Here is a 22,833-nt window from a genome sequence, read left to right as displayed (position 1 = left end):
AAACTGGGGGTAATTTGGGCATTTCCTGGAGCAATTTGTAGATGCTTGTTTGTGAGTGGAAGGTCCAGTTTGAGACTGCTGCCGCCGAGATGCTTGTATAAAACAAAGGATGTTAGAACTGAAGAAGCTTCTTGGATGAGAAGCAAAACATCTTCAAGGCAAAACAAAGTCCAGTTGCCTTTTGAAAAAGCACCTTTGGGACAACCACAACCTGGATGTCTGAGAATCTCCATAGACATGGGACAAGGGAATTGCTCCGGAGTTCCTGAAGGAAATATGGACATAATCTAACAAACAAATTAAAAAGAAATAATATGTTACGTATTAAGCCCCATAAGATGTGTGTATAGATGCACTTAAAGAGGTAGCAGACGAGGACATTTTCTCTACCATGTTGTCATTTGGTCTGCTTTGGTTAGTGACTAATTATTATGTCAGAGTTAGCAAGCCATATCATTTGGGGGTAGCAGCTGTAGTCCACAGCAGATGGCTGTATTTCTTGGGAACCAATCTCTAGGACCCAGTGAAAAAGGAAAACAAACGAACAAACAAAACTAGAAGCTTCTTTGGATCAATAGTCTGCATGTTATCAGGGATGCTAAAGTTTACTCTCCCTTTTTCTCTTTGTCTCTAAGCTCTCTGGTCCTTTTAAGTTAGCATCTTCTCTCTGCAGGTAAGGAAGGGCACCACAAACAGGAAGCTTGTTATGTATTCCTTGCATGTCTAACTGCAGAACCAATTGTAAGCTGCTGTACTCAAGCCTCCCCCCCACCCGCTCCCCGCTAGGTTCAGTAGAGGTTTACCTCAAACTGTGAAAATGGATGCTTCATATTTCAACTAAAAGGGGTAAATCAAACAAGGCCTTCTCCATGCACGGATCCATGTTTCCAAAATGATGCCAGACGTTCTGTAGCATTGGAAATGCTTCACACATCTGGCCTGGTGATACTTTCATCCAGGTCTGCCTTACATTCATTTTCCTAATATGGTTCTCTCTCTCTCTCTCTCTCTCTCTCTCTCACACACACACACACACACACACACACACACACCCCGCTATGATCTCAATAGAGCTTTGATGGTCAAACCTATTTGCATGAGACATCATTCTCCCTTCCCTGTAATGCAATGCAAGAATTCAGGAAATGCTGAGCTATACCACGAGGTCTGGGAGAAAGGAGCTATTGGATATATATGAATGATAGATGACACTAAAACAGGAGGCATTTTAAAGGAATCGGTGGGATTAAGATGTGGATTTCTGTAGGACAGCTAAAATAAAAATTAAGCTGCTGGGGTTATGGTTTAAATTGATACCTCTATGATTTTGGGTAATTATGAAGTGGAGATAAAAAAACCAAAAACAAATCTAACATCAAGTTGCATGTGTTTTTGTTCCATTTTGTGCATCTAAGGGTTGTAAGCTATCTCTACCATTTTGCATTCAGAAATATTGCCTTAAAAACCTTCCATTCCCAAGGGGGCTGGATTCTCTTAGCAATTCAAAACAGAAGGAGGAGGGAGGAGGAGAGCAAAAGAGGGAGGGCAAGAAAGGAGCATCTCATTGCCTCTGATGACTTTGTGTTGGCAACCAAGGGGTTAAGAATAACAGTTGAAGGCTGCAAGCTTGTCAGGGTTGTACTATTTTTCTAAGGCATAAGAAGAAGGGAGGTTAGGAGAGAGGAGGCAGTGGGGAAATCCAACAGAAGTCGATCTGCAGATAAGCCTTCTAGACTATTGGTATTGATGGACATCCAGAAAAAGGACAGGTCAGCTGCATGAAAAAATATCTCTCTCTTAGGAACTCGGATGAAAAAGCAGTGTTTTACTTGCCTCCCCTGCCTTCATTCTTGCATCCTGGCTGTGAGTGAGGAAGGAGGGCAGCTGTCTTCTGTGGAGGATTGGAAGCCAGGGAGTTTCTCCTGGGAAGGAGAAAGCCTTCGGTTGTTCTTATGAACAACAAGAATTAAAAACCGTGTCCTGAGAGAAGAGGGCGGGATAGCAGCCTGTGGCTCTAAGGGCACTGAGCATCCCCTCCCAGAAGTCTAACCAGAGGCAGGAGGACTGGTGATGCAGCATCCAGCGAAGGGCAGGGCAACCCCAGGAATGGGGCTTGGGGGCTGAGATCTTGAGAGCACATGGGATATTCTTCAGGTGCTCAGAAGCAAAACATCCCCAGTCATGTCCTACATGCCAAATGAAGTCCAGTGCTTCTTTGATGGGAACCCGGACGCAGCTGGCTGAGCAACGCATGGCAGAGCCCACGATGCTCTGTTTTTTTTCCTGAAAAGAAGCTCAGTGGAGGCTACACTGCAGCGGACTCTGCAACAGCAAACAGCACCGATGCCAAATGGTGTGTAGACTCCTGCCACTGCAATGTGTGTGTGTGTGTGTGTGTGTGTGTGTGTGTGTGCATGGTGTGTAGGGAAGAGGGAGAGATTTTGAGGGGGGGGGGAAAGGTGTATCTCTATTTTTCATGCTGTCACAATTGCTTCTCTTGTTTTACCCAGGATAATGAGAGCCTGTAATGTAACTCAGTGTGTAAAGGGCTGCATTTAACAACTGAATCTGTATCAATGCTGTTTTATAGCCCTTCCTGTTTTAGCAAATAGCTGGTTTCCAAGCAATGTCATATTTCTTGAGGACACCGGGGACATCAGGTTTTTGCTGAGTATGGGATCTTCCCACTATCATAAAGAAAGGTTTTCAGTTCATATAGACACTGCCTTAAAGAAAAGGGCTGGAGTCCTCTCTTTTATTAAGCAACCCCTACTTCAGTATTAGACATAGCTTCCACTTTCAAGACCCTTCCTTCCTTCCTTCCTTCCTTCCTTCCTTCCTTCCTTCCTTCCTTCCTTCCTTCCTTCCTTCCTTCCTTCCTCCCTCCCTCCCTCCCTCCCTCCCTGACTCAACACATTGCTAGAGGAACTTAGGAGACTCTTGGAAACACGGATCTCTGTGGTTCTCTCTAAGGTCAGATAATCAGTGTCAGAGACTGAGGTAATGTGAATTGTTTTTCCAATGCTGTTCTTTCATTGGCAATGACAGAAGATGAACTATTCAGAACTGCAGCAAGAGCACAGGGAGACCTTGCAAAGACAATGGAAAGAAGTAGGAAGAGAAGGAGAGAGAGAGGCTGGGTTGTACAACTGAGAAGTTAAAATCTAGAATGCACTATGTTAAAGATGCACTCCAGTGTTTGACATAACAGCTTAACTTAACCTCTTAACCATCAGGCCAATTCCTCAAGGTGAATGCTGAGTCTCAGGTGCTGTGTGGGTTATCTTACTGCTTTAGTGCAGGGAATGAAGCCTGATAGGACTTTGAAGCTCTCAGAATATGCTGCAATGTTTGGGATAAACAGTGCTATTATTTGCTACTTGCCAGTTAGAAAGCTTTCTGTATTTCTTCTGATATCTTTATTTTCTTAAATGATATATAGCTTTTGCATGATTTGAGATCAGAGGCCTTCTTCAAGTAATACAGACCAAATAAATTCAATTGACATTTTGTACATGGAATGTACACACAGTTGGCTAAAAGTGTGAGAGAAAATGCTCATATTATTCTTTCTTTATTTTTCAGCTGAAAGACTATTTTCACGAACTCCCTGTTTTCATGAACTACATCAAAGCCCATGTGCATAACTTTCCAGTGGATATTAGAATCTCAGTGAACATCTCCCAGCCACCAGATAGTCATAAAAGTTTTGATTAAAACTGCCTAAATATGACTGTTGCTACTGGAGATCCCACAGATGAAGCAGCAGCTTTGCCTGGTCATCCTCAGGACACTTATAACCCAGAAACTGATCATGAATGTTGTGAGAGAGTGGTTATTAATATCTCAGGCCTTCGGTTTGAAACACAACTTAAGACACTTGCTCAGTTCCCAGAGACCTTATTGGGAGATCCTAAAAAGAGAATGAGATATTTTGATCCTCTCCGGAATGAATATTTCTTTGACCGAAACAGACCCAGCTTTGATGCTATTTTATATTACTACCAATCAGGTGGCAGACTGAGAAGGCCCGTTAATGTACCCTTGGACATCTTCTCAGAAGAAATAAGGTTTTATGAACTTGGTGAAGAAGCTATGGAGATGTTTCGGGAGGATGAAGGTTACATCAAGGAAGAAGAAAGGCCTTTACCGGAAAATGAATTTCAGAGACAAGTATGGCTTCTCTTTGAATACCCAGAAAGTTCTGGACCAGCCAGGATTATAGCAATTGTCTCAGTCATGGTCATCCTAATCTCTATAGTAAGTTTCTGTTTAGAAACTTTGCCTGTGTTCCGTGATGACACTGAAGACTTGCTTGGTAGCAGTAGCAACCCCAGTTCCAACAGCACAAAGGGGTCTCAACAGCAAACATCTTTCACAGACCCCTTCTTTATAGTAGAAACACTCTGCATAATTTGGTTCTCCTTTGAATTCCTGGTGAGATTCTTTGCCTGCCCTAGCAAAGCTGGGTTTTTTACCAATATCATGAACATCATTGATATTGTTGCTATTATTCCGTACTTCATCACACTTGGCACAGAGCTGGCTGAGAAACCAGAAGACGGCCAACAAGGTCAACAGGCTATGTCTCTTGCTATCCTTCGAGTCATCCGCTTGGTGAGGGTGTTCAGGATCTTCAAACTTTCCAGACATTCCAAGGGATTGCAAATCCTGGGACAGACTCTTAAGGCCAGCATGAGGGAGCTAGGCCTCTTGATATTTTTCCTCTTCATTGGTGTCATCCTGTTCTCCAGCGCTGTCTATTTTGCAGAGGCTGATGAGGGTGACTCTCAGTTCCCAAGCATCCCCGATGCTTTTTGGTGGGCTGTGGTTTCCATGACGACAGTTGGCTATGGAGACATGGTCCCCACGACCATAGGTGGAAAAATAGTTGGCTCCTTGTGTGCCATTGCAGGTGTACTAACAATTGCCTTACCAGTGCCGGTTATAGTGTCCAATTTCAACTACTTCTATCACCGTGAGACAGAAGGAGAGGAGCAAGCTCAATACTTGCAAGTAACCAGCTGCCCAAAGATCCCTTCTTCCCCTGACCTAAAGAAAAGCAGAAGTGCCTCCACTATTAGTAAGTCTGATTATATGGAGATACAAGAAGGTGTGAATAATAGCAATGAGGACTTTAGAGAGGAGAACTTGAAAACAGCCAATTGCACCCTAGCTAACACAAACTATGTTAATATAACTAAAATGTTAACTGATGTCTAGCTAATAAAAAGGAGAGAACCCTAATAATATACTTAAAATTCAAGTGGAACATTTGCAGATGTTGCATAATACCTTGCACTGTAGTTAATACAATATGTTCTGCAACATGTATTGGTTCTGCATGGAAAGCAATAGTTGTGTAAGTGACTCTTTTTAACACTGAATGCTGAATAAGCTTTCATGCAATTTTTTTTTCTAATACAGTTTTCTGGGTTTCCAAATATATCAAAAATTTAAGGCAAAACTATGTCACAATATCAGATGAATGGCATTGAAGAAAAACAAAACCCACAATCTCTTCATGTCACCAACAGTTATTCACAGATGCCAATTAGATAAACATAATTTAAAATATAGAACTCAATCCATGCAAAAGAATATTTATTCCAAGGAAATAGTATGCAACTATATAGCTTTCAAGCTTCAGAAATTATACAAAAGGTCATGCATGGTTTAATTAAAGGAAATATTTCTCCAAATTACTTTTTAAAGTTCAGGTTTTCCAGATCAGAAATGCCAGTGAGAGACTGTACCATGCAGGTTATGCTTCTGAACCAAAAATGCTGCATTGGATACATCTACTGCAGCATGTCACAGTGTGAGGATTGCAGGAGGCACTGTTTGGTAGAAAAATTTTGTTGTTGTTGTTTCTTTAGTCGAGACTCACCAGGATTCTGGAGACATTTTTTTTTTAAAAGCATACATTTTTGTTGGGGTTTTTTTTGGAGGGGGTGTCACCTACATATGCAGAACTGAAAAGCATTTTGTTTCAAATGCTGGAGCAAATAAACTGTGGCCTAGAATATATTTATTCTGCAGAGACATTTAACCAGTATTACAGTACAGCTGCATGGATATTTGTTGCATGGATCTTAATATTTATTACATAAAATATATCTATTTTCTTAAGTAGACTATAGAGTATACTTGTTTATAGTGATTCTAGATTGTCCAGTGGCTTGAAGGAAATTCATGGACATCAAAAAAAAAAGAAAAGAAAAACTAAAGCAATTGAGTTGGGGAAGGATGTATGCTGACCAGTAATGTGATATGCAAGAAAAATGCCCAAAATGTTTGTTTGCTTGAGTAGGCAAACCAGCTAAGGTAATATGAATCATATACGTCATATATATATCGAGAACCCGGTAATGGATTCATTGTGATGTCATATATAGAGACATGGCTGACCAGAAATGGGGAAAAAATATTTGTAATGAAAGGATCTCTGGTGACAGTGTCAAACAAATGTTAACTAAACATTTGATATCTAAATATAAAAGATTGGAGCACACAGAGATTGCTTGAAGTATTTAACCGTGCAGAACCTTGAGATTCAAAAGTAAGATGCAAAGGTACAGCATACCTTCCTCTCAATCTGCATCAAATCTGGTATTTAGTCTGAAATGCATTTTCATAGGAGGATGGGTTTATGCAATAAAGCCAGCCCAAGGCCATTCATTTGGATACAGAATAGCTTTCCTTTGAAAATGTCCTAATAGAGCTGCACCACATGGCTATAGCAGAGGAAGAGTTGACCATATCTTAATATGTGCCAATGTGCAGCTTGAAAGTTGATGTTTCCTTTGGAATGTTCTCATGCAATGGATTCACTGTTCTCAAGATTAGAGTAAAAACGGTCCATATTTGGCTCTTAGAATCTTTGGAAAAAACACCCAAGTATAACGTGATAAGAGAACTTTGGCCAACTTCACACCTCAAGCTGGATTAACTGCTTTCCATTAAGGAGGCAACGGCTTCTTCTACATGGACTTCTCTTCAAAGGTTGGCATCTTGGATTTGTACCCTGTTGATGCTGCAGTTGCAACCCTCAAGGGGCTGGATAGTTCTTCAATAAAAGGCAATTCTGCGATCAACATTCCAGGGAAGATACATTTGCAACAAATAACAATAATGAGATAATGATGCCTGTGAGCAAATCCTCTGCTCATCACTTGCAAATCCTATACTGCCTTGTGTGATTTGGCCCTGAGGTTGTTTGAAGACTCATGACAGCCCCAAATTCTGAGCTGCTAAACTTTTACCTATGTAACATGCATTCACATATCTTTGATGCTGGTTTAGACCTTTAGAAAATGTTGTTCAGTTGTTACAGCAACTGAAATTCCCAACAAGAAAAGGCAGTTAGATCCTGTAAGTGATTTGGGGTTTACTTTACTGATCCTATTCCTGCATTGACATGAATGAATGCAGTAAGAACTAAATCACATATTGAAAATATGAACTGAGTGCTCTGTAAAGAATTTGGCACATGATAAAGAGGTTGTATAGGTGTTTATGCCAGAAAACCAACTTGCTAGCAGCCCACTCAGTTCACATTTACCTATTGTGCTACAACTCAGCTCATGTTCTACAATTTTGCATGGGGAATATAGATTCATCTGCAAACTGGATATGTGCCAAAATAGTCATCCTGATTGCTTATATGTGTGTTAAACTCTGTACAAATCCATGCAACCTGCATAATCAACAAGCCACTTGGTTGATTCTGAGTGATATCTGTTTTATGCCAAGAGGGAAATATATCAGAACAATTTGATTTTAAGAAATATATAAAATAGGTTTTACTGTTCCAGGAAAGACTTTGTTCAGCCTGTAGGAAAGCTAACATTGAATATAGCTGAATCTCTCTATGGCTAAGTATTGTTTAAATAACAATTGCTAAAATGTTGTTTACAACAGTAACAAAAAATTTTCCAGAAAAAATCTGGACAAAACTCAAATTTCTTGGTCTTTTTCCTACTTCTACTCCAGCCAAAGAAAGGTTATTCCATTTCATTTGGTCACGAAGATTGGAAGAAATAACTGAATAATATAAGAAGCCTTACTAACTATAAAAAGATCAGCAGCGGTGGTATTTATCAGGTAGTTTTGGTTTCTCCTTTATATTAATGGTAATAACATGGACCATTATTACAGGATAGTGACGAATACCTTTGCATCACATCTCTAAGAACCTCTGTGCTAAATATGCCAGGAATTAAAAAAGCTAAGTTTGGAATATCCTTCATTGCAGTGAGGAGGAATAGAGTAATCCTTCCTGTTGCCTCAAGCTACTGTCAAAAATATTCTGTCTTTTCCACTGTGCTCCCCCCGCCCCTAATAAGGGAAGAAATATACTTGGTTAAAGATTCAAGCTGGTCTGCCCTCTATAATTCAGCAAATCAGTTTGTGCAAAAGTGTAGGGGAAAAGATTAATATCAGGAATTCTCACTTGGTTTAGTTCACATGTCAATATGGAGCAGAGATCCTCGGGTTCCAGAGAACAAGAAGAAGTCATCTTTATAACAGAAATATGAGAAGGAAGTCCAGTTCCACAGAAAGAAAAATCCTTACAATCCTTATTCCGATGCTATATTAGATAAACTCTTATTTCACTGAAATTCCCATTTTACTGAAATTCATTTGTTTCAGCATTTGATTTTGTACATTATTCAGTCTATTTTCAGGACTTTCCTTTTCTTCTGTCTGGAATGAAAAAAATGCTTTTTAATTCTTCCAAATAATATTGATTGTTTTACTATTGCAATTGCACATCTGCTAGAAGGAGAATTTCAAATATCACTGCCCTGAGTCCTTCGGGAGAAGGGCGGTATACAAATTTAAATAATAAATAAATAAATAAATAAATAAATAAATAAAATATAGTGGACTCTGGTGGAGTCCAGAGTCCTCTGGCTACCTTGAATGGGCACCCCAGTCTGACTGCTTACAAAAGAATTTAGTGGCATCAAAAGTTAAGAGGCACCATGGTGCAAATTTGCCCCCCCCCCAAAAAATTCATATCAGTTCATGTTAAAAACAGTAGTTGGGATAGTTAGTTGTCCTGATTATTCCATCTCATTTAACTATTCTTTACTATGCATCTGGATAAACTCTTTATTTGTATAGCAGTCAACTTGAGGTTTCAATATAGTGACTTTACAAAAGTTTCCATAGGTTGGCCAACTAATTACTAATATACCTGTTTATACCTGTGTGCTGAAGTGTTTTTCGGTAGCAATTTCTCTAGTTATTTATTTAAGATTAAAGGATTCCAGATGTTTTTAGTGCAGTGAGAATGAGAACAGAAGATACCCAGATGAATTGCAGTCAGCAAAACATTCTGTGGTGTCCAAGGTCAGATTAACTCTTAACGATGATTATTTTGACCTCTGTATTGCATCCCAGATGTAATGAAAATAACTTGAAGTTTACCATAGCAGCAGGATGCCATTGGGTCTTACTCAACAACACTGAAAGAGCTTTATCTTCTTGGAGGTTGAGGCACAGAGCTGCAACCATAGACACAGGAGGGGGAAGGAGCATAAGATACTACAAGATGGTTCAGATGACTAATGGAACAAGGATGATGTAATCTGCAGTTTTAAAATGAAACTTCCTCTCATTGTAATGAAGTGGCCAAAATACAGATTAAGGTGGAGTAAGATTAAGGTATCTTTGGGCAGGTGGAGAATTTCATGCCAAGAATTTACATTATATTTACATTTCCCTAGATCAAACTCAATTCCTGGTGCCCATGGGCCTATCTATGTTGTTGTCCTGGCAACAATACAGATGTTTTCCTAATTTCCCATCCAGTTTACTTTTCTGTATTTTTTGGCATTTTCTTATCCAAGCACTAACTTTGCTTAGTTTTTTCAGATTCAGCCAAGATCAGTCTAGATAGAACAATACATTGAGAGTTTAGCATTTGATAAGCAATAGCTTCAAATGCACTTGGAAGACTGTTGCATCACTCTGTCTGAACCTTTTAGAAAAGCACTGGCTATTACGGGACGGCTACCTAACTTGTTCCAAAGAGCAAGAAACCATACGAATAGCTCTACATGGATGATAACAGCTTGGAATGTCTTCATAGGAATCTCACACAGGTGATATAAACATGTATGAGAATCCTATTTTCTAATTTGTATTAGAGTCAACATGTGGAATATTCCCCTAATCTGCACTATTCTCTACATTGATTAGGTTTCTATAAAAATGACAATTGAGACAGGAATAGATAGGAGGAAAGGAAAATGAATTAGACTGGAAAGGAAGAAAAAGTAGGGGGAAAAATAATTCTTGTAAATTGAAGTTAAGTTCATCAGCCTTGTTCATCAGCCCTCCCAAGTAAACCAGACAGGAGACGTGACTAGATTAACTAATTTTACTTTATTGTAAGGCTACATTAACAGGAAATTGCAACTCTGACTTTGCACCACCACTCTTAACTGCTTGATCCATTTGGGCCGGTCCTTCCTAACTTTCTTTCTCTGATCATTAAGCCACTGGGGGCTCCTGCCTCTCATGTCTGATTGTTTCCTAGGCAGCATCTCTTCTCTCTTTCCCCCAGTCATCCATATGTTCCATTACATAGATATAGCGTGAACCATGAAATAACTTATTTCTGTATATCTTGAAAAAGACCTTGCATACTCTTGCAATGTCCAAATCCCATGTGGCTGAATGTACAATAGAAGATAACCTTCTTGTAATTCACACACTTGGTAGCTGAGTACTCATCTTCAGAAATGGCCCCATTTCTAAATCCTACTAAAACTTGAGTCATATCAAGTACAATAACAAATTTGTTGCAGTTGGCATCTGAATCCCCAGTATTTTATTATTATTTTTATCTCATCCAGTGAACATGAAGATATGAATAATGTTTGTTCCTTAAAACCATTTTTCTGTATGCATCAGAATAAAGCAAGAAGAAGTGGAAGCTAACAAAATATTGCAGGATAACAAAATTTCACTCCTATTCATTACATCATTCAGCCAACCATACCCTCATTGTAGATACTCTATATCATTCTCTCTCTTATTCACTTTTTCATCTATTGTCAGCAATTGTTTCCTAAATAAATTTCAGGTCTCTCTAAATATGCCAACTTGGGTAAAGTGTAAAACTCATCAGAGTATGTTTCTTAAGTGGTTACTAACCAATCATTATATTTGCTACTCCATTCTCTCTACAAAGCAAATCAGCCCAAACAATGAAAGTGCATTCTTTGACCATCTCTTAATTTTGGGGTTAATGGATAAATTATACACAGGAGAGCCATATTTTATAGGGGCCAGGAATAAAAAAAAGGGAGATTTCTTTGTTTCTGCCCTTAGAAAACCATCCAAAATGTGTACAACTAATTTTTGGTATTAGTTCCTACCAACATGGATAACTATGTTATAGTGTTCTTTGACTCGGTACTCTTCAGCCATATTCGATAATAATGGCTATCATTATCACTGGCTTTTTTTATGCTGACTGGGGATGATGAGAACTGTAGACCACTCAAAAATTATTAGACTAGGGAAGGATGCTCTATAGAGCTAGATTGATGGCCACCATAACAGCTGAATGTCCAGTTCGGTACCCATTTTTGTTGCAGATATAAAAGGCACCTATATTTATCTAGTGAAATAAAATTAAATAAACAATCACAGGAGTCTTCCAAAAATGTAACATATATCTAAATGGTAAACATATATCATTTTAGAACGGGACCTCCTATTTTTAATACACTACATTTCCATTTCTTACTCGTTTGATGTCAGATATTATCCCTAAGTAATGAATTCCAAGTCTATACTATAATTTACCCAGGTTCAAAATGTAGTATTTTAAACATGGAAAAAGTGCAATTCTGTAACTTCATAATGCATTTGGCATAATTGTAAGTTTCAGAAAAATTATATATAAGCACAAAATCCAAGAACACTGGATTTTGCTTAGGCAGTGAGTCTTGATGAATAATCTTGGATATGTTACTGTTGTATTTTAATTGTGTTTTCTGAACTGTGGCAGAAAAACTAAAAAGCAATCAGGCCACATAGTGTTTAGCAGGATAATCCTTTAACAGCATCTTATTAAACATTAACATTAGCAAATATAGTAATGCACCTAAAGTTTCAGATTTTAGATTGGCAAAGCCAAAACAAAAACCTCTTAATATATAAGCACAAGATGTCCAAATCTCTTAAAATGATTTTTAAGAGGGAGGGGAAATGATTTTTAAAAGGGAGGGGAAAAGAGAATAAAGGATTTATACTAAGGGCAGGTTCATGATCAACTGATCAACTTCTACAAACTCTTAGCAGCTATTAGAAAATGTATATAGATATACACATATATATATTTCTGCAGCTGCCTTCTGCATTGTTTCCTGTAATTTTTGTAACACTGTGCTATACCTAAAATGGTGATAAGTGCATGCAGCATGAGGACATGTACTTATGGGCATTTTTATGCATCAATCCAGAGGGAAAAAACTGAAAGATGGCAGGAATTGTCTTAAGAAAGTCATGCTTTGTACTTAAATCATTAATAGGTCATAATGATTTACTGAATTTACTACTCAAATGTCCCAGCCTTTCTAAAGTTTGCAATACACTAGAGAAGGGTCCAATTTGCAAAACAGATCCAGCTAACTTGTATAAAGTTCAATATATTGAAATATGAGTTTCTTATTTTCCAACACTGGAGAAATGTATAAAGCTGAGCTCTGGTCTCTATTTTGTCAAAAAAGGGTAATCCAATCCCCCTTGGGTTTTTTGTGAACTCTGATCTGGATCTGAAGTTTGCAGATTGGGTCCCATCACTAGTCTTCATGTTACTATGCAGTGATTATGAACTAAGGCATTTATTTGTTTGTAAACCACCTCTGACATTTAAATAGCTTTCCAATTTAACAGCTCCTTAGTTCTCTTCCATGCCAGCTATGAGCATAGTCAAAAAATTACCCTTCAATAGGAAGATTAATTTCATTTGATCCATCAATAGAACGGATGCATTGTTATCGAAAGCACATGTTTTTGGTTTGAAGACCAGAAACAAGGAGGAGGCAACAGAGAGAGACCTAAAAGGATATGGAGATTTCTCAAGGTGATCAAATCTGGGGTGCAAAAATTTGGAGGACCACTGTCCCAACAAAAGAGAGTTACAGTTTTCTGATTCTCTTTGCTGTCATCTAGTGGTCTACCAGATTGTGCAGTTTACATCTGGCAGTCTTACCAAAAACATGACACTTTGGTGCCTCCTCTGTGGAACTAAATTCATTGTGGCATAAGCATTCTTGGATGAAAGCCACTTCTTTGTATGCATATTTTAAAGTGGGCACTAGCTCAAAGAAAGCACATGCCACAACGCAGGGCTGGTTTTGAAAATGCAATAATTTTTTTTTTCCTTATCCTCTCCTTCAACTTGCTACCGTGTTTGTTATGTTTTAAAATTATTTAAAATTATTTTAGAGTGAAATCTTTTTAAGCACAAAATACAAGCAGCCGTTTGTGTCTGATTTTAGGGTCCTCAAAGATTTTTGCAAAGCACACATCCAGATGCTCAGGTGCCCTTTTATTCAAAAGTTCTGAACACCAGCCCACTCTGCAGAGCTCTCTGTCCATTTGGTCAGAATCTGCTTAATGCTTTCTCAGTGGATTGTAATGCTTCAGCCTAAGCTAAATTTACTGTGTACATCTTCCTTCCCTCACCATTGCTGAAAAGATGGGGTAGGTCTTCTAATGCCTCTCCACTGTTTTATTTTCATCTCTGTAATGAACTTCTTATCCACTAATGCAATGTTTCCCAACCTTGACAACTTTAAGATGGGTGAACTTCAATTCCCAGAATTCCCCAGCCAGCATGTTGCCTAGAGAATTCTGGGAATTGAAATTCACCCATCTTAAAGTTGCCAAGTTTCAGAAACAGCTCATTAGAGCCTAATAATTAATTTCTTGCTATTTCATTTTAGGGCTACCATTTATCGGCTGCAAAAATCAGGATGATGACTAGATAGAGCAAAAGGACACAGAAAATTCTTTTTGTTGACATTTGTTGGTAGTCTAGATTTTTGCACCAAAATACAATAGCATTATTTTATTCTATTCTGATGTCACAGCTGAATTTCAATATAGCCAGCTTTCTTAAAAACCAACTTTTCCATTTGCTCTTCCTAAATTTATTACTGTGCGTTAGCTTGCAGATTCCAATATAAATTAAAGAATAAGATTTGGTTTGGTTTCAGAATATCTGTGTTAATTTACTCCATCCGACAATTCAGCCTATTAAAATTTTTAAGGTGACAAGAGACAAATGAATTCCTTAGCTCCTATTTATCTTTTCGGGTATATTTTGGCTGCTATGAGATGTCTAATGTACTATTAAGAATTTAATTCCAAAAACTATGTGTACATGTAAATATGTAACAAAATTGTGTGTATTCTAATTCTTTCAAGATTTGTAAGACTGTTTTTCTACCGAGTGCAAGGAATGTTATTAGCCAAGTGCAGCTGCTTCCCTTTTATCTAAGGTACTGCAGATGTCCTACAAACTCATATTACTAATTATTGCTTGAAATGTGAAAAAGAAGGACAATGGTTCAAATAAGTATGTGTTTGCCTTATTTAAGAGAATCAATAAGAAAAAGGAAACCCAAGAAGAACTCATAATAAAGATGCCTTGGAACTGAATCTTTTGTTTCCATGGTTACTGGAAGAATGGGACCAATAATGGTGAGAGGATGCTAAAGAAAGAAAACTCAGGGGAATGTTGAATCATTTAACCATGTGTTTGCTTGATGAAAATGCAGACATCAGCCACATTTAAACTGCACAATGTATATAGAACTTATTGTTAATGAAGAGAGAGGAAATATTCTCTGCCACCAAGATGGTTTATTTGTACACAGTCCTAGGGTTTTGTGTGTGCGTGCATGTGTTTCCTATATGGACATTTGCTGTTTGGTTGATCATGTGTGTACAAAATATATTCCTGACAGAATATCACCAATTTTGGAAATGTCAACCATCCCAGTTAAAAATAAATATTTATGTTACAAAGAATTCATTTTGTAGAAAGAGGACGAGAAAGAAGAGAGAATACAGTGACAGAATTATAGTCAGATTAAGATTTTTTGAAAAAGAAAATTTCTTCGTCACAAGTCTTCATACATTTATTCCATTGTATTTTGACTTTTCCAATATATTTCTGCTGCTGTTTGTTGCTATTGATAATTATCTGATAATATAATTTGTAACCCATCAAATCGGTGGCTTGCAAATTCCTAGAGGATGTCATGTTAGGGATATAGGATTATTCCTATATCCCTAACATGACATGGGTATTCCTTTTTGGCACCTAGATCAGTACAATTGGTGTACCTAAGTCACTATTACCTTGTGTACAATATAATGTATGAAAGACACCAGAGAATGGCGATTGAAATCCCTTAAATATTTCAGTCTTTCTCATCTTGGCACTCTCCACAACTTTCATAATCCTGAGTCAGAGTAATCATAGGCTATGCAGAGTGGGGAATGATTGAAGACATATTCACATAGGTGACTTAATTCCTTCTAACTGGCGATTTATACAGTATAACTTGTTTGAGAGCCAGTTAAGCTGCTGGTTTAGAAACCAGGAAACTGGGGTTCTTGACCTCCCTTAGCTATGAAAGCTGGCTGGGTGAGTCTGGGCTCATTGTCTCTCACAATCCAATCTACCTCACAGGATCATTGTTGTGGGGAAAATAAGGCAAAACTATTAAGTATATTTGAGTTCACATACAGGAGTACACACATACATGCACACACACACACATGATAAAAATTATAATAATTCAACAACCGTTTCCTGAATGTATATAAAAAATTAAAACATAATGTTGTGCTGATATGTGTCTTGCTATTTCTCAGACATTCTTTCCTTCTGAGAAATAGGTTCTTGTTTTTCTACCTTATAGGTAGTCCTCGACTTATGAACACAATTCAGCCCAGAATTTACGTTGCTAAGTGAAAAATTTGTTAAGTGAGTTTTGCCCCATTTTACGACTTTTCTTGCCACATTTGTTAAGTGAATCACTGCAGTTGTTAAATTAGTAACATGGTTGTTAAGTGAATCTGGCTTCCCCATTGACTTGGTTTGTCAGAAGGTTGCAAAAGATAATCACATGACCCGGGGACACTGGTCATAAATATGAACCAGTTGTCAAGCATCCAAATGTAAATCACATAACCATAAGGATGCTGCAACAGTCATAAGTGTGAAAAATGGTCATAAGTTATTTTTTCAGTGCCTTTGTAACTCGAATGGTCACTAAATAAACTATTGTAAGTCAAGGACTACCTGTATTTCAATTCTCATTTTTTTCTGGGTGATACTTCTGAGATTATTGTTGGACAAAGTGAAATATCTTTTTGTGTAGTTTTATATTGCACATTTTCCTGTCCCTCTGAGGCTTTATTGGTTGCCCATATTTCCCAGTTAGACAATTCTGAAATTGTCATCTTTCCCTAGAATGTCTTTCCTTGGGGCTTAATTTGACCTGCAGGCTACAAGAAGGTTGATTATATAACAGCATTCATACAGTTTCTGAACCATATTCATATTAAGTATGGACAAGAATTTTTTCAAGGAAATTCTACTCTATTGGACCAAATGAAAACTGTTTGAGGACAAAAATAGAGTATCTATGTTCTACCCAGCAGAATTATTTATTACCTTGTTTCAAGGGCCCTATTTTCTTCAGGGTTTCCTATAGAAAGAGTGCTAGCATATGACTTGGTATCTACAACACCACTGTTTCCTATGTCATCACAAGTTAGAAAAGAAGATAGCCTGGCATTCACTTCTGTAAAGCTGAAATTGATCTTATCCATTTTATAAAGTTATCTCCAAAGTTCGTATCTTCCAAAACAAGAAAGACAAAGGTAATATAAGCTAGACTATGATACTGACTTTAGCTGTGGAATGCCATTTGAAATTAAAGTATTAAGGGTATACAAAGATAAAACAAGAAAAAAGGGGGAGGAGAACTTGTATTTTATGCTTTCTCTTGCAATTGGTATACTTTCAGTAGGGAAATATTATAATGGCAACCACCAGAAAAGTGACAAAAACAGTTGAAGGGTGGAGAGAATCACCACAGAAACTTGCGGAGAGAGGAAATACTTTATTTCCAAAAATGTTTGAGGAATTAGGTAATAAATTAGCTGAATCACTGGATACTAAATTGACAGCTTTTGAAAAACGAATAAAGACTTGTAAAGGTAGAAGAAGAAGTTAAGAAGATGGAAAGCACTATAAATAAAAGAGTGTCTGGAGGTGCAAAACAATTTAATGACAAGGTGGAAATTTGGAATTTAAGACAGATGTTAAAGACAGAGAGTTGGGAAAGAGAACCAGATAATTTGCTCTACTGAAATTAATGGAGAAGAAATTTTGTTTGAGATTTAGAGCATCCCAGAGGATTCTGGTGAAGATATTAGAGAAAAAGTTATTAAAGTTTTAAAAATATTTTTGGATCAGGATGAGGGGGATACAGAGGCAGCAACTGATAAAAGTATGTATAATAAGTGCACATTTGGAGGAATAATAAATGTTTCAAGGGATGTCTTGGTGCACTTTGTCAGGAAGAACACAAGGGATCACATTTTGCAGCAGCCTTTAAATAGAATAGAATAGAATAGAATAGAATAGAATAGAATAGAATAGAATAGAATAGAATAGAATAGAATAGAATAGAATAGAATAGAATAACAGAGTTGGAAGGGACCTTGGAGGTCTTCTAGCCCAGGCAGGAAACCCTACACCACCAAATGGTTATCCAACATCTTCTTAAAAATTTCCAGTGTTGGGTATTCACAACTTCTGCCAGCAACTTGTTCCGCTTATTAATTGTTCTAACTGTCAGGAAATTTCTCCTTAGTTCTAAATTGTTTCTCTCCTTGATTAATTTCCACCCATTGCTTCTTATTCTATCCTCAGGTGCTTTGAAGAATAGTTTGACTCTTTCTTCTTTGTGGCAACCCCTGAAATATTGGAACACTGCTATCATGTCTCCCCTAGTCCTTCTCTTCATCAAACTAGACATACCCAGTTCCTGCAATCGTTCTTCATATGTTTTAGCCTCCAGTCCCCTAATCATCTTTGCTGCTCTTCTCTGCACTTTTTCTAGAGTCTCAACATCTTTTTTATATCGTGGTGACCAAAACTGAATGCAATATTCCAAGTGTGGCCTTACCAAGGCATTATAAAGTGGTATTAACAGGACTGAAGATAATAATAAGTAATTGTTCATAGAAATAAATTGTTATTAGGATTTTGCATAAGGGAAAAGCATGTTCTTTTTTTAATTGATAGATTAAAACAGAAGAAGGGGATGGGACAAAATGAAAAGAGTGATTTTTACTTTTAAGTAGCAGATGTTTCAACTGAACTCTGTTAAAAGGTGAAGAAACTGTTAGAAAAAGAGGGATAGGGGAGATTCAAATGGAGGTATCAGACGAGACTATAAAAAAAACTTCAGCAGGAAACTGAAAGGGATGATACTGAACTTGTATCAGCTTTTCTAAATTTTTGATTAGGGATTACAAACGCTTAATGTGGATTATATATGGATCAAATGCTTCTCAAAAGAGAAAAAAAGTCATTATTTGAAAAAAATTAAAACAAGATATAATTCGTGTACAAGAAATACTAAATATAAAAAGACATAAAACATTTGATTTATAAAAATTTGGGTGAAGAATTTATTTCAGCAGATGCCAAATGATAGGCTGCTATAGAGTGGTCAACGCTTGGAATGCTCTATCTGACTTCCGTTGTTACAGCCTCAAACCCTCACAGCTTCAAGCTCAAACTCTCTACCGTGGACCTCGCCCCATTCCTAATAGGGCCGTAAAGGGGGCGTGCATAAGTGCACTACCGTGCCTACCGTCCCTGTCTTACTGTCCCCATTTATCTGTACTTACTTCCTTTGTTTATCTTTAGGTTTATACCTATACCTGCTATTTTGTACATGTTTGACAAACAAAATAAAATAAACAAAATAAAATAGAAAAAACAATACTGGAGGATTGTAAAAATAAATTAAAATGTTTTGAAAATAATATAGATAAAGATATTAATTTAAAATGCTTTACATGCAAGTAAAGCTAATATTATTACTTTATTCAATTCAATAGTGAATTCAAAAATAAGAGCCAGGGAAAACAAGCTATTTTGGATGAGATAAAATGAAAAAAAAAATTAAGAAAATTTACAGAGAAAACAAGTTATTTCTCAACAAATTAAGCTTTTACAATGAAAGTTATCTATGTCAACAGAAAGAGAAATAGAAAAACATGAACTATGTAAAGCAAAAGTATTGCTGAGTTTGCAAACAAATTGGGGAAGTGGCTGGCATATACATTACAAAAAGAAAAAGAAAGAAAATGGTACTGAAATTTCAAGAGGAAAATACTGTATTAATGGACAAGGTCCATTAATGGACAGGGTCCAGAGACAAAAAGCATATCATCAATATTAGTCTAACTTGTCTAAAGGAAGTGACATCTCTGGAGAAAATAGGTGAATATCTAAAGAAACAAAATTTACCAAGGATTACAGAGGAAGAGAAACGGATTATGAATCAGCCTATAACAATAAGGGAAGTTTCTGAAGCTATATAAAAAGATTAAACCAGGAAAGGTGTCTGGACTAGATGGATTATCATGTTCTTATTATAAATTGATTGAAGATGAACTTTTACAATCTTTGCAAAACAGAATGAATTCTATCTTCCAGAGAGAAAAGAGGCCAGAGAGTTGGAAACAGGCAAATATAACACTAATGCCTAAAAAGTGACAGATTTGACTTTAACAAGAAACTGTAGGCTGATATTATTAGCGAATTATGATTACAAGTTGTTTACAATGATTCCAATTAATTGACTAAAAATAATTGTTTCACAGATTTATTTATAAAGATCAATGTGGGCTTTTACCTAAAGATGGCCAAAGGACAATGTTCGAAATGTGTTGGACATATTTGGAGCAGCAATGAAAAACAAGCCACATTGGTTTCATTAGATGCAGAGAAAGTTTTGGACAATTTAACTTATTTACAGTTTCATTGGTGGAGAAGCAATACAAGACAAATTAACCTCTAAAAAAGTAAATAACATTACCTCACCTCAGATCTCTTCAGTGACAACCCTATATACTCAGCTTTATTAAGCCCCAAACTCATAGTGTCTTTCTTTCTGCCAGCATCTTACCTCCTATTCTATCCAAACATGTGTTATTATTTTTCACCCATTTAACTTGTCTTGACCCTTCCTCCACAGAAAAGAGAAAATAAAGATAAGTCAACTTCTTGAACCTCTTCCTTGCTTTTTTATTTCTTTATCCACACATTTCCTTTCAAAATGTGCCTGGCAACTTTGCCTGTATGAAGATAATCTCCAGCATGCTTCAATTACATTAAATATCTCTTGTTCAAACCCTCAAGCAGCAAACTGTGCCACAGAAATGATTGTTAAAAGCCAGGAGCCCAATCAACATTTTTCTTCTTCTTCTTTTATATTTGGCTCACTCAAATGGAACATGACTCACAAATCATTTCATAGTCCTTGCATTATTTCTGCTTCAATATTCTGATATTTTTTCCCAGGCCACATTTATAATGATTGTGTTTAACATTCTATAGCTTTCCCCTTTTGTCTCTATTAGCAGGTTTCCGAATGTTGGATCCTCCTGCCAATTTGTTGACAAATTGACAGTTCTTCACTGTCCCAAGATCTCCAGCTTCCACCCAGTTTTTGTATCTGCTCAGCTATTACAGTTTATATGCTCTGTAGATGTGTTTCTGGGTCAGGTGTACACTGCTGCTGCAGCAGCTAATCATGTGGGAACCCCGGTGCTTTCATTAGCTGCATACAGTAGGACTCTAAAAGATCTACACATTGATTTTATATTCTTCACAAATTTTGTTGCCTTAAGGCTCATTTAGTAGTTATTTCCATTGCCTGAAGATCTCAGTTTGTTACTGGTTTTGCTGTAAAGTCCACTGCATCTGCTCCAGAAACATAGCTGTTAGTCTTAATTCTTGCTCATGTACTTTGGTTCGTTAGGTTCTTCTGAAAAGCACAGTGTCATTTTTGGAGGAGCAGTTTACTTGTGTGTACCCAACGTCCAAGTAATGAGAAGCTTTAGGGGTTGTAGTAAGTTCCCAAGGTTTAGTTTCCATGGCAAGTGTTCAGAGGAGTTACATATTTTTTTAGGATAGATTCTTTTCACACATATTATCAAGAATTTCCCACAGAGAAATTGCTCCCTTAGACCCAAGTCCACTATGGAGCAATTTCTTGGTAAACACTCATATTGTGCTCATCTCCTTTTCTTGCCTAGTGGGTGGAAAGGAAATGAGTCATCTCCATCCATCACCTGTGCCATACTAGTTCCCATTGAAACACACCAGCATAACTTTTGTCAAGTCTACTTGCATAAATCTTAAAGAATCAACATCTACAGAAGTGGATTCTATGGGATCTCCCTGACTAACCTCCACCTTTTTTTAAAAATCAGAAGCTAATATAGAAGTAAATAAGTTAAATTCATGAAAGTGGGGAAGAGAAGAGAAAAAGAGATGTAACTTTCAAGGTAACCTTTCAGACCAAAAGATAACTGGTTATTGAATAAATGATGTAATGTTCTTCTTGCTGTACAAACAAATCAATATCGGTGTTATGATGAGCTATAGTTTTTATTTCTGAAGAAAAGTGCCTCATGTTGTTTTCAGAACCGTTGTAAATCCACAGTGACACCCCACTGCTTTCTTCAAAGTAGATCTTTGGATTGAACAAATACTTTCTGAGAATCTAAACAGAGATGCCTTTGCAGCAGCATCACAGCTACAATCTGTCTAAAAGAAGGAGACAAACCAGGATAACTAAATGTCAAAGAGCATGTTTTGCCTGAAGAACCTGGCAGCAGTTTATCATACTATTGTTTGCAAATCTTCTAATCACAAGTTTCTTTGTATCCAAGAAGCATCTTTAGGCTTTCAAGAATGTCTTCATTTGCCCATGAATAAGCTTCATTTAACTCTTTGTGATTGCATTTTATGTAAACATGGTGAGAATTATTCCACAATAATTGTAAATATATCCTTAAGTGAAATTGGATTTCTCATGAGTACATGTGGACAAATTTATGCAGGCTTTTTTACAAAAGTATAGAACTGGTTTGTCCTTCCCTTCTTCCAAGATGTTTTTGGAGTTCACAGTCTGATCCACTGCCTGATATTCTTCCATCCAATTATTAACTTGAAATCTATATTATATCTCTATCTACATATCACATATATTTTCGGAAAATTCATGGTTAACACAATCAGAGATGAGCAAGCACTCAGCAGAATAACTACTGATTCTCAGTATTTTTATTGTTGTATTAAATGAAGAAAATTGAAACAACATGTATTTCCCAGCAATATAAGTCAAAAGATATCCATTGGAATTTCATTTTAAAATACTACCAAGGTATGAAAGCCCTAATAGTTAATGATTAGTTATCCTTGTGAAGTGAACTTGAATTTTCTAGTTTTTTTCTTCTAAATTTTTATACTTTTATATTGATTAATTAATTTTTATACTTTTATATTGATTAATTTGTAATTGCACTCATTACAAATATTTAAGATAAATAGATTCCAAATCTGGCACAATGATGCAATAGTAATTTGTTAGTTTTAATTTCCTCCTGATGGGAAGGAAGGAAGATCCCTTGGTCTGGCAAATACAAATGGCTATTTCTCGCGGAGGAAAGCATTTCTGGAGAACAGGGACA

The 22,833-nt window shown here is 36.9% G+C and overlaps 1 protein-coding gene across 1 annotated transcript; it reads left to right on the top strand.

Annotated features, from left to right (window-relative positions):
- The first annotated feature begins 1,607 nt into the window (after positions 1-1,607).
- Positions 1,608-6,514, top strand: KCNA2 (potassium voltage-gated channel subfamily A member 2). Its single transcript, XM_034414816.3, has 2 exons — positions 1,608-2,353; positions 3,586-6,514. Exon 2 carries the CDS (start codon positions 3,730-3,732, stop codon positions 5,221-5,223), a length of 1,494 nt encoding a protein of 497 aa, XP_034270707.1. The 5' UTR covers positions 1,608-2,353; positions 3,586-3,729; the 3' UTR covers positions 5,224-6,514.
- Positions 6,515-22,833: the final 16,319 nt, after the last annotated feature.

The sequence above is a fragment of the Pantherophis guttatus genome, chromosome 3 (assembly GCF_059756535.1).
Source record: "Pantherophis guttatus breed Tessera chromosome 3, ASM5975653v1, whole genome shotgun sequence".
Taxonomy (NCBI): domain Eukaryota; kingdom Metazoa; phylum Chordata; class Lepidosauria; order Squamata; family Colubridae; genus Pantherophis; species Pantherophis guttatus.
Note: the sequence above shows the minus strand (reverse complement) of the source record. Positions and strands in the feature narration are given on the sequence as shown.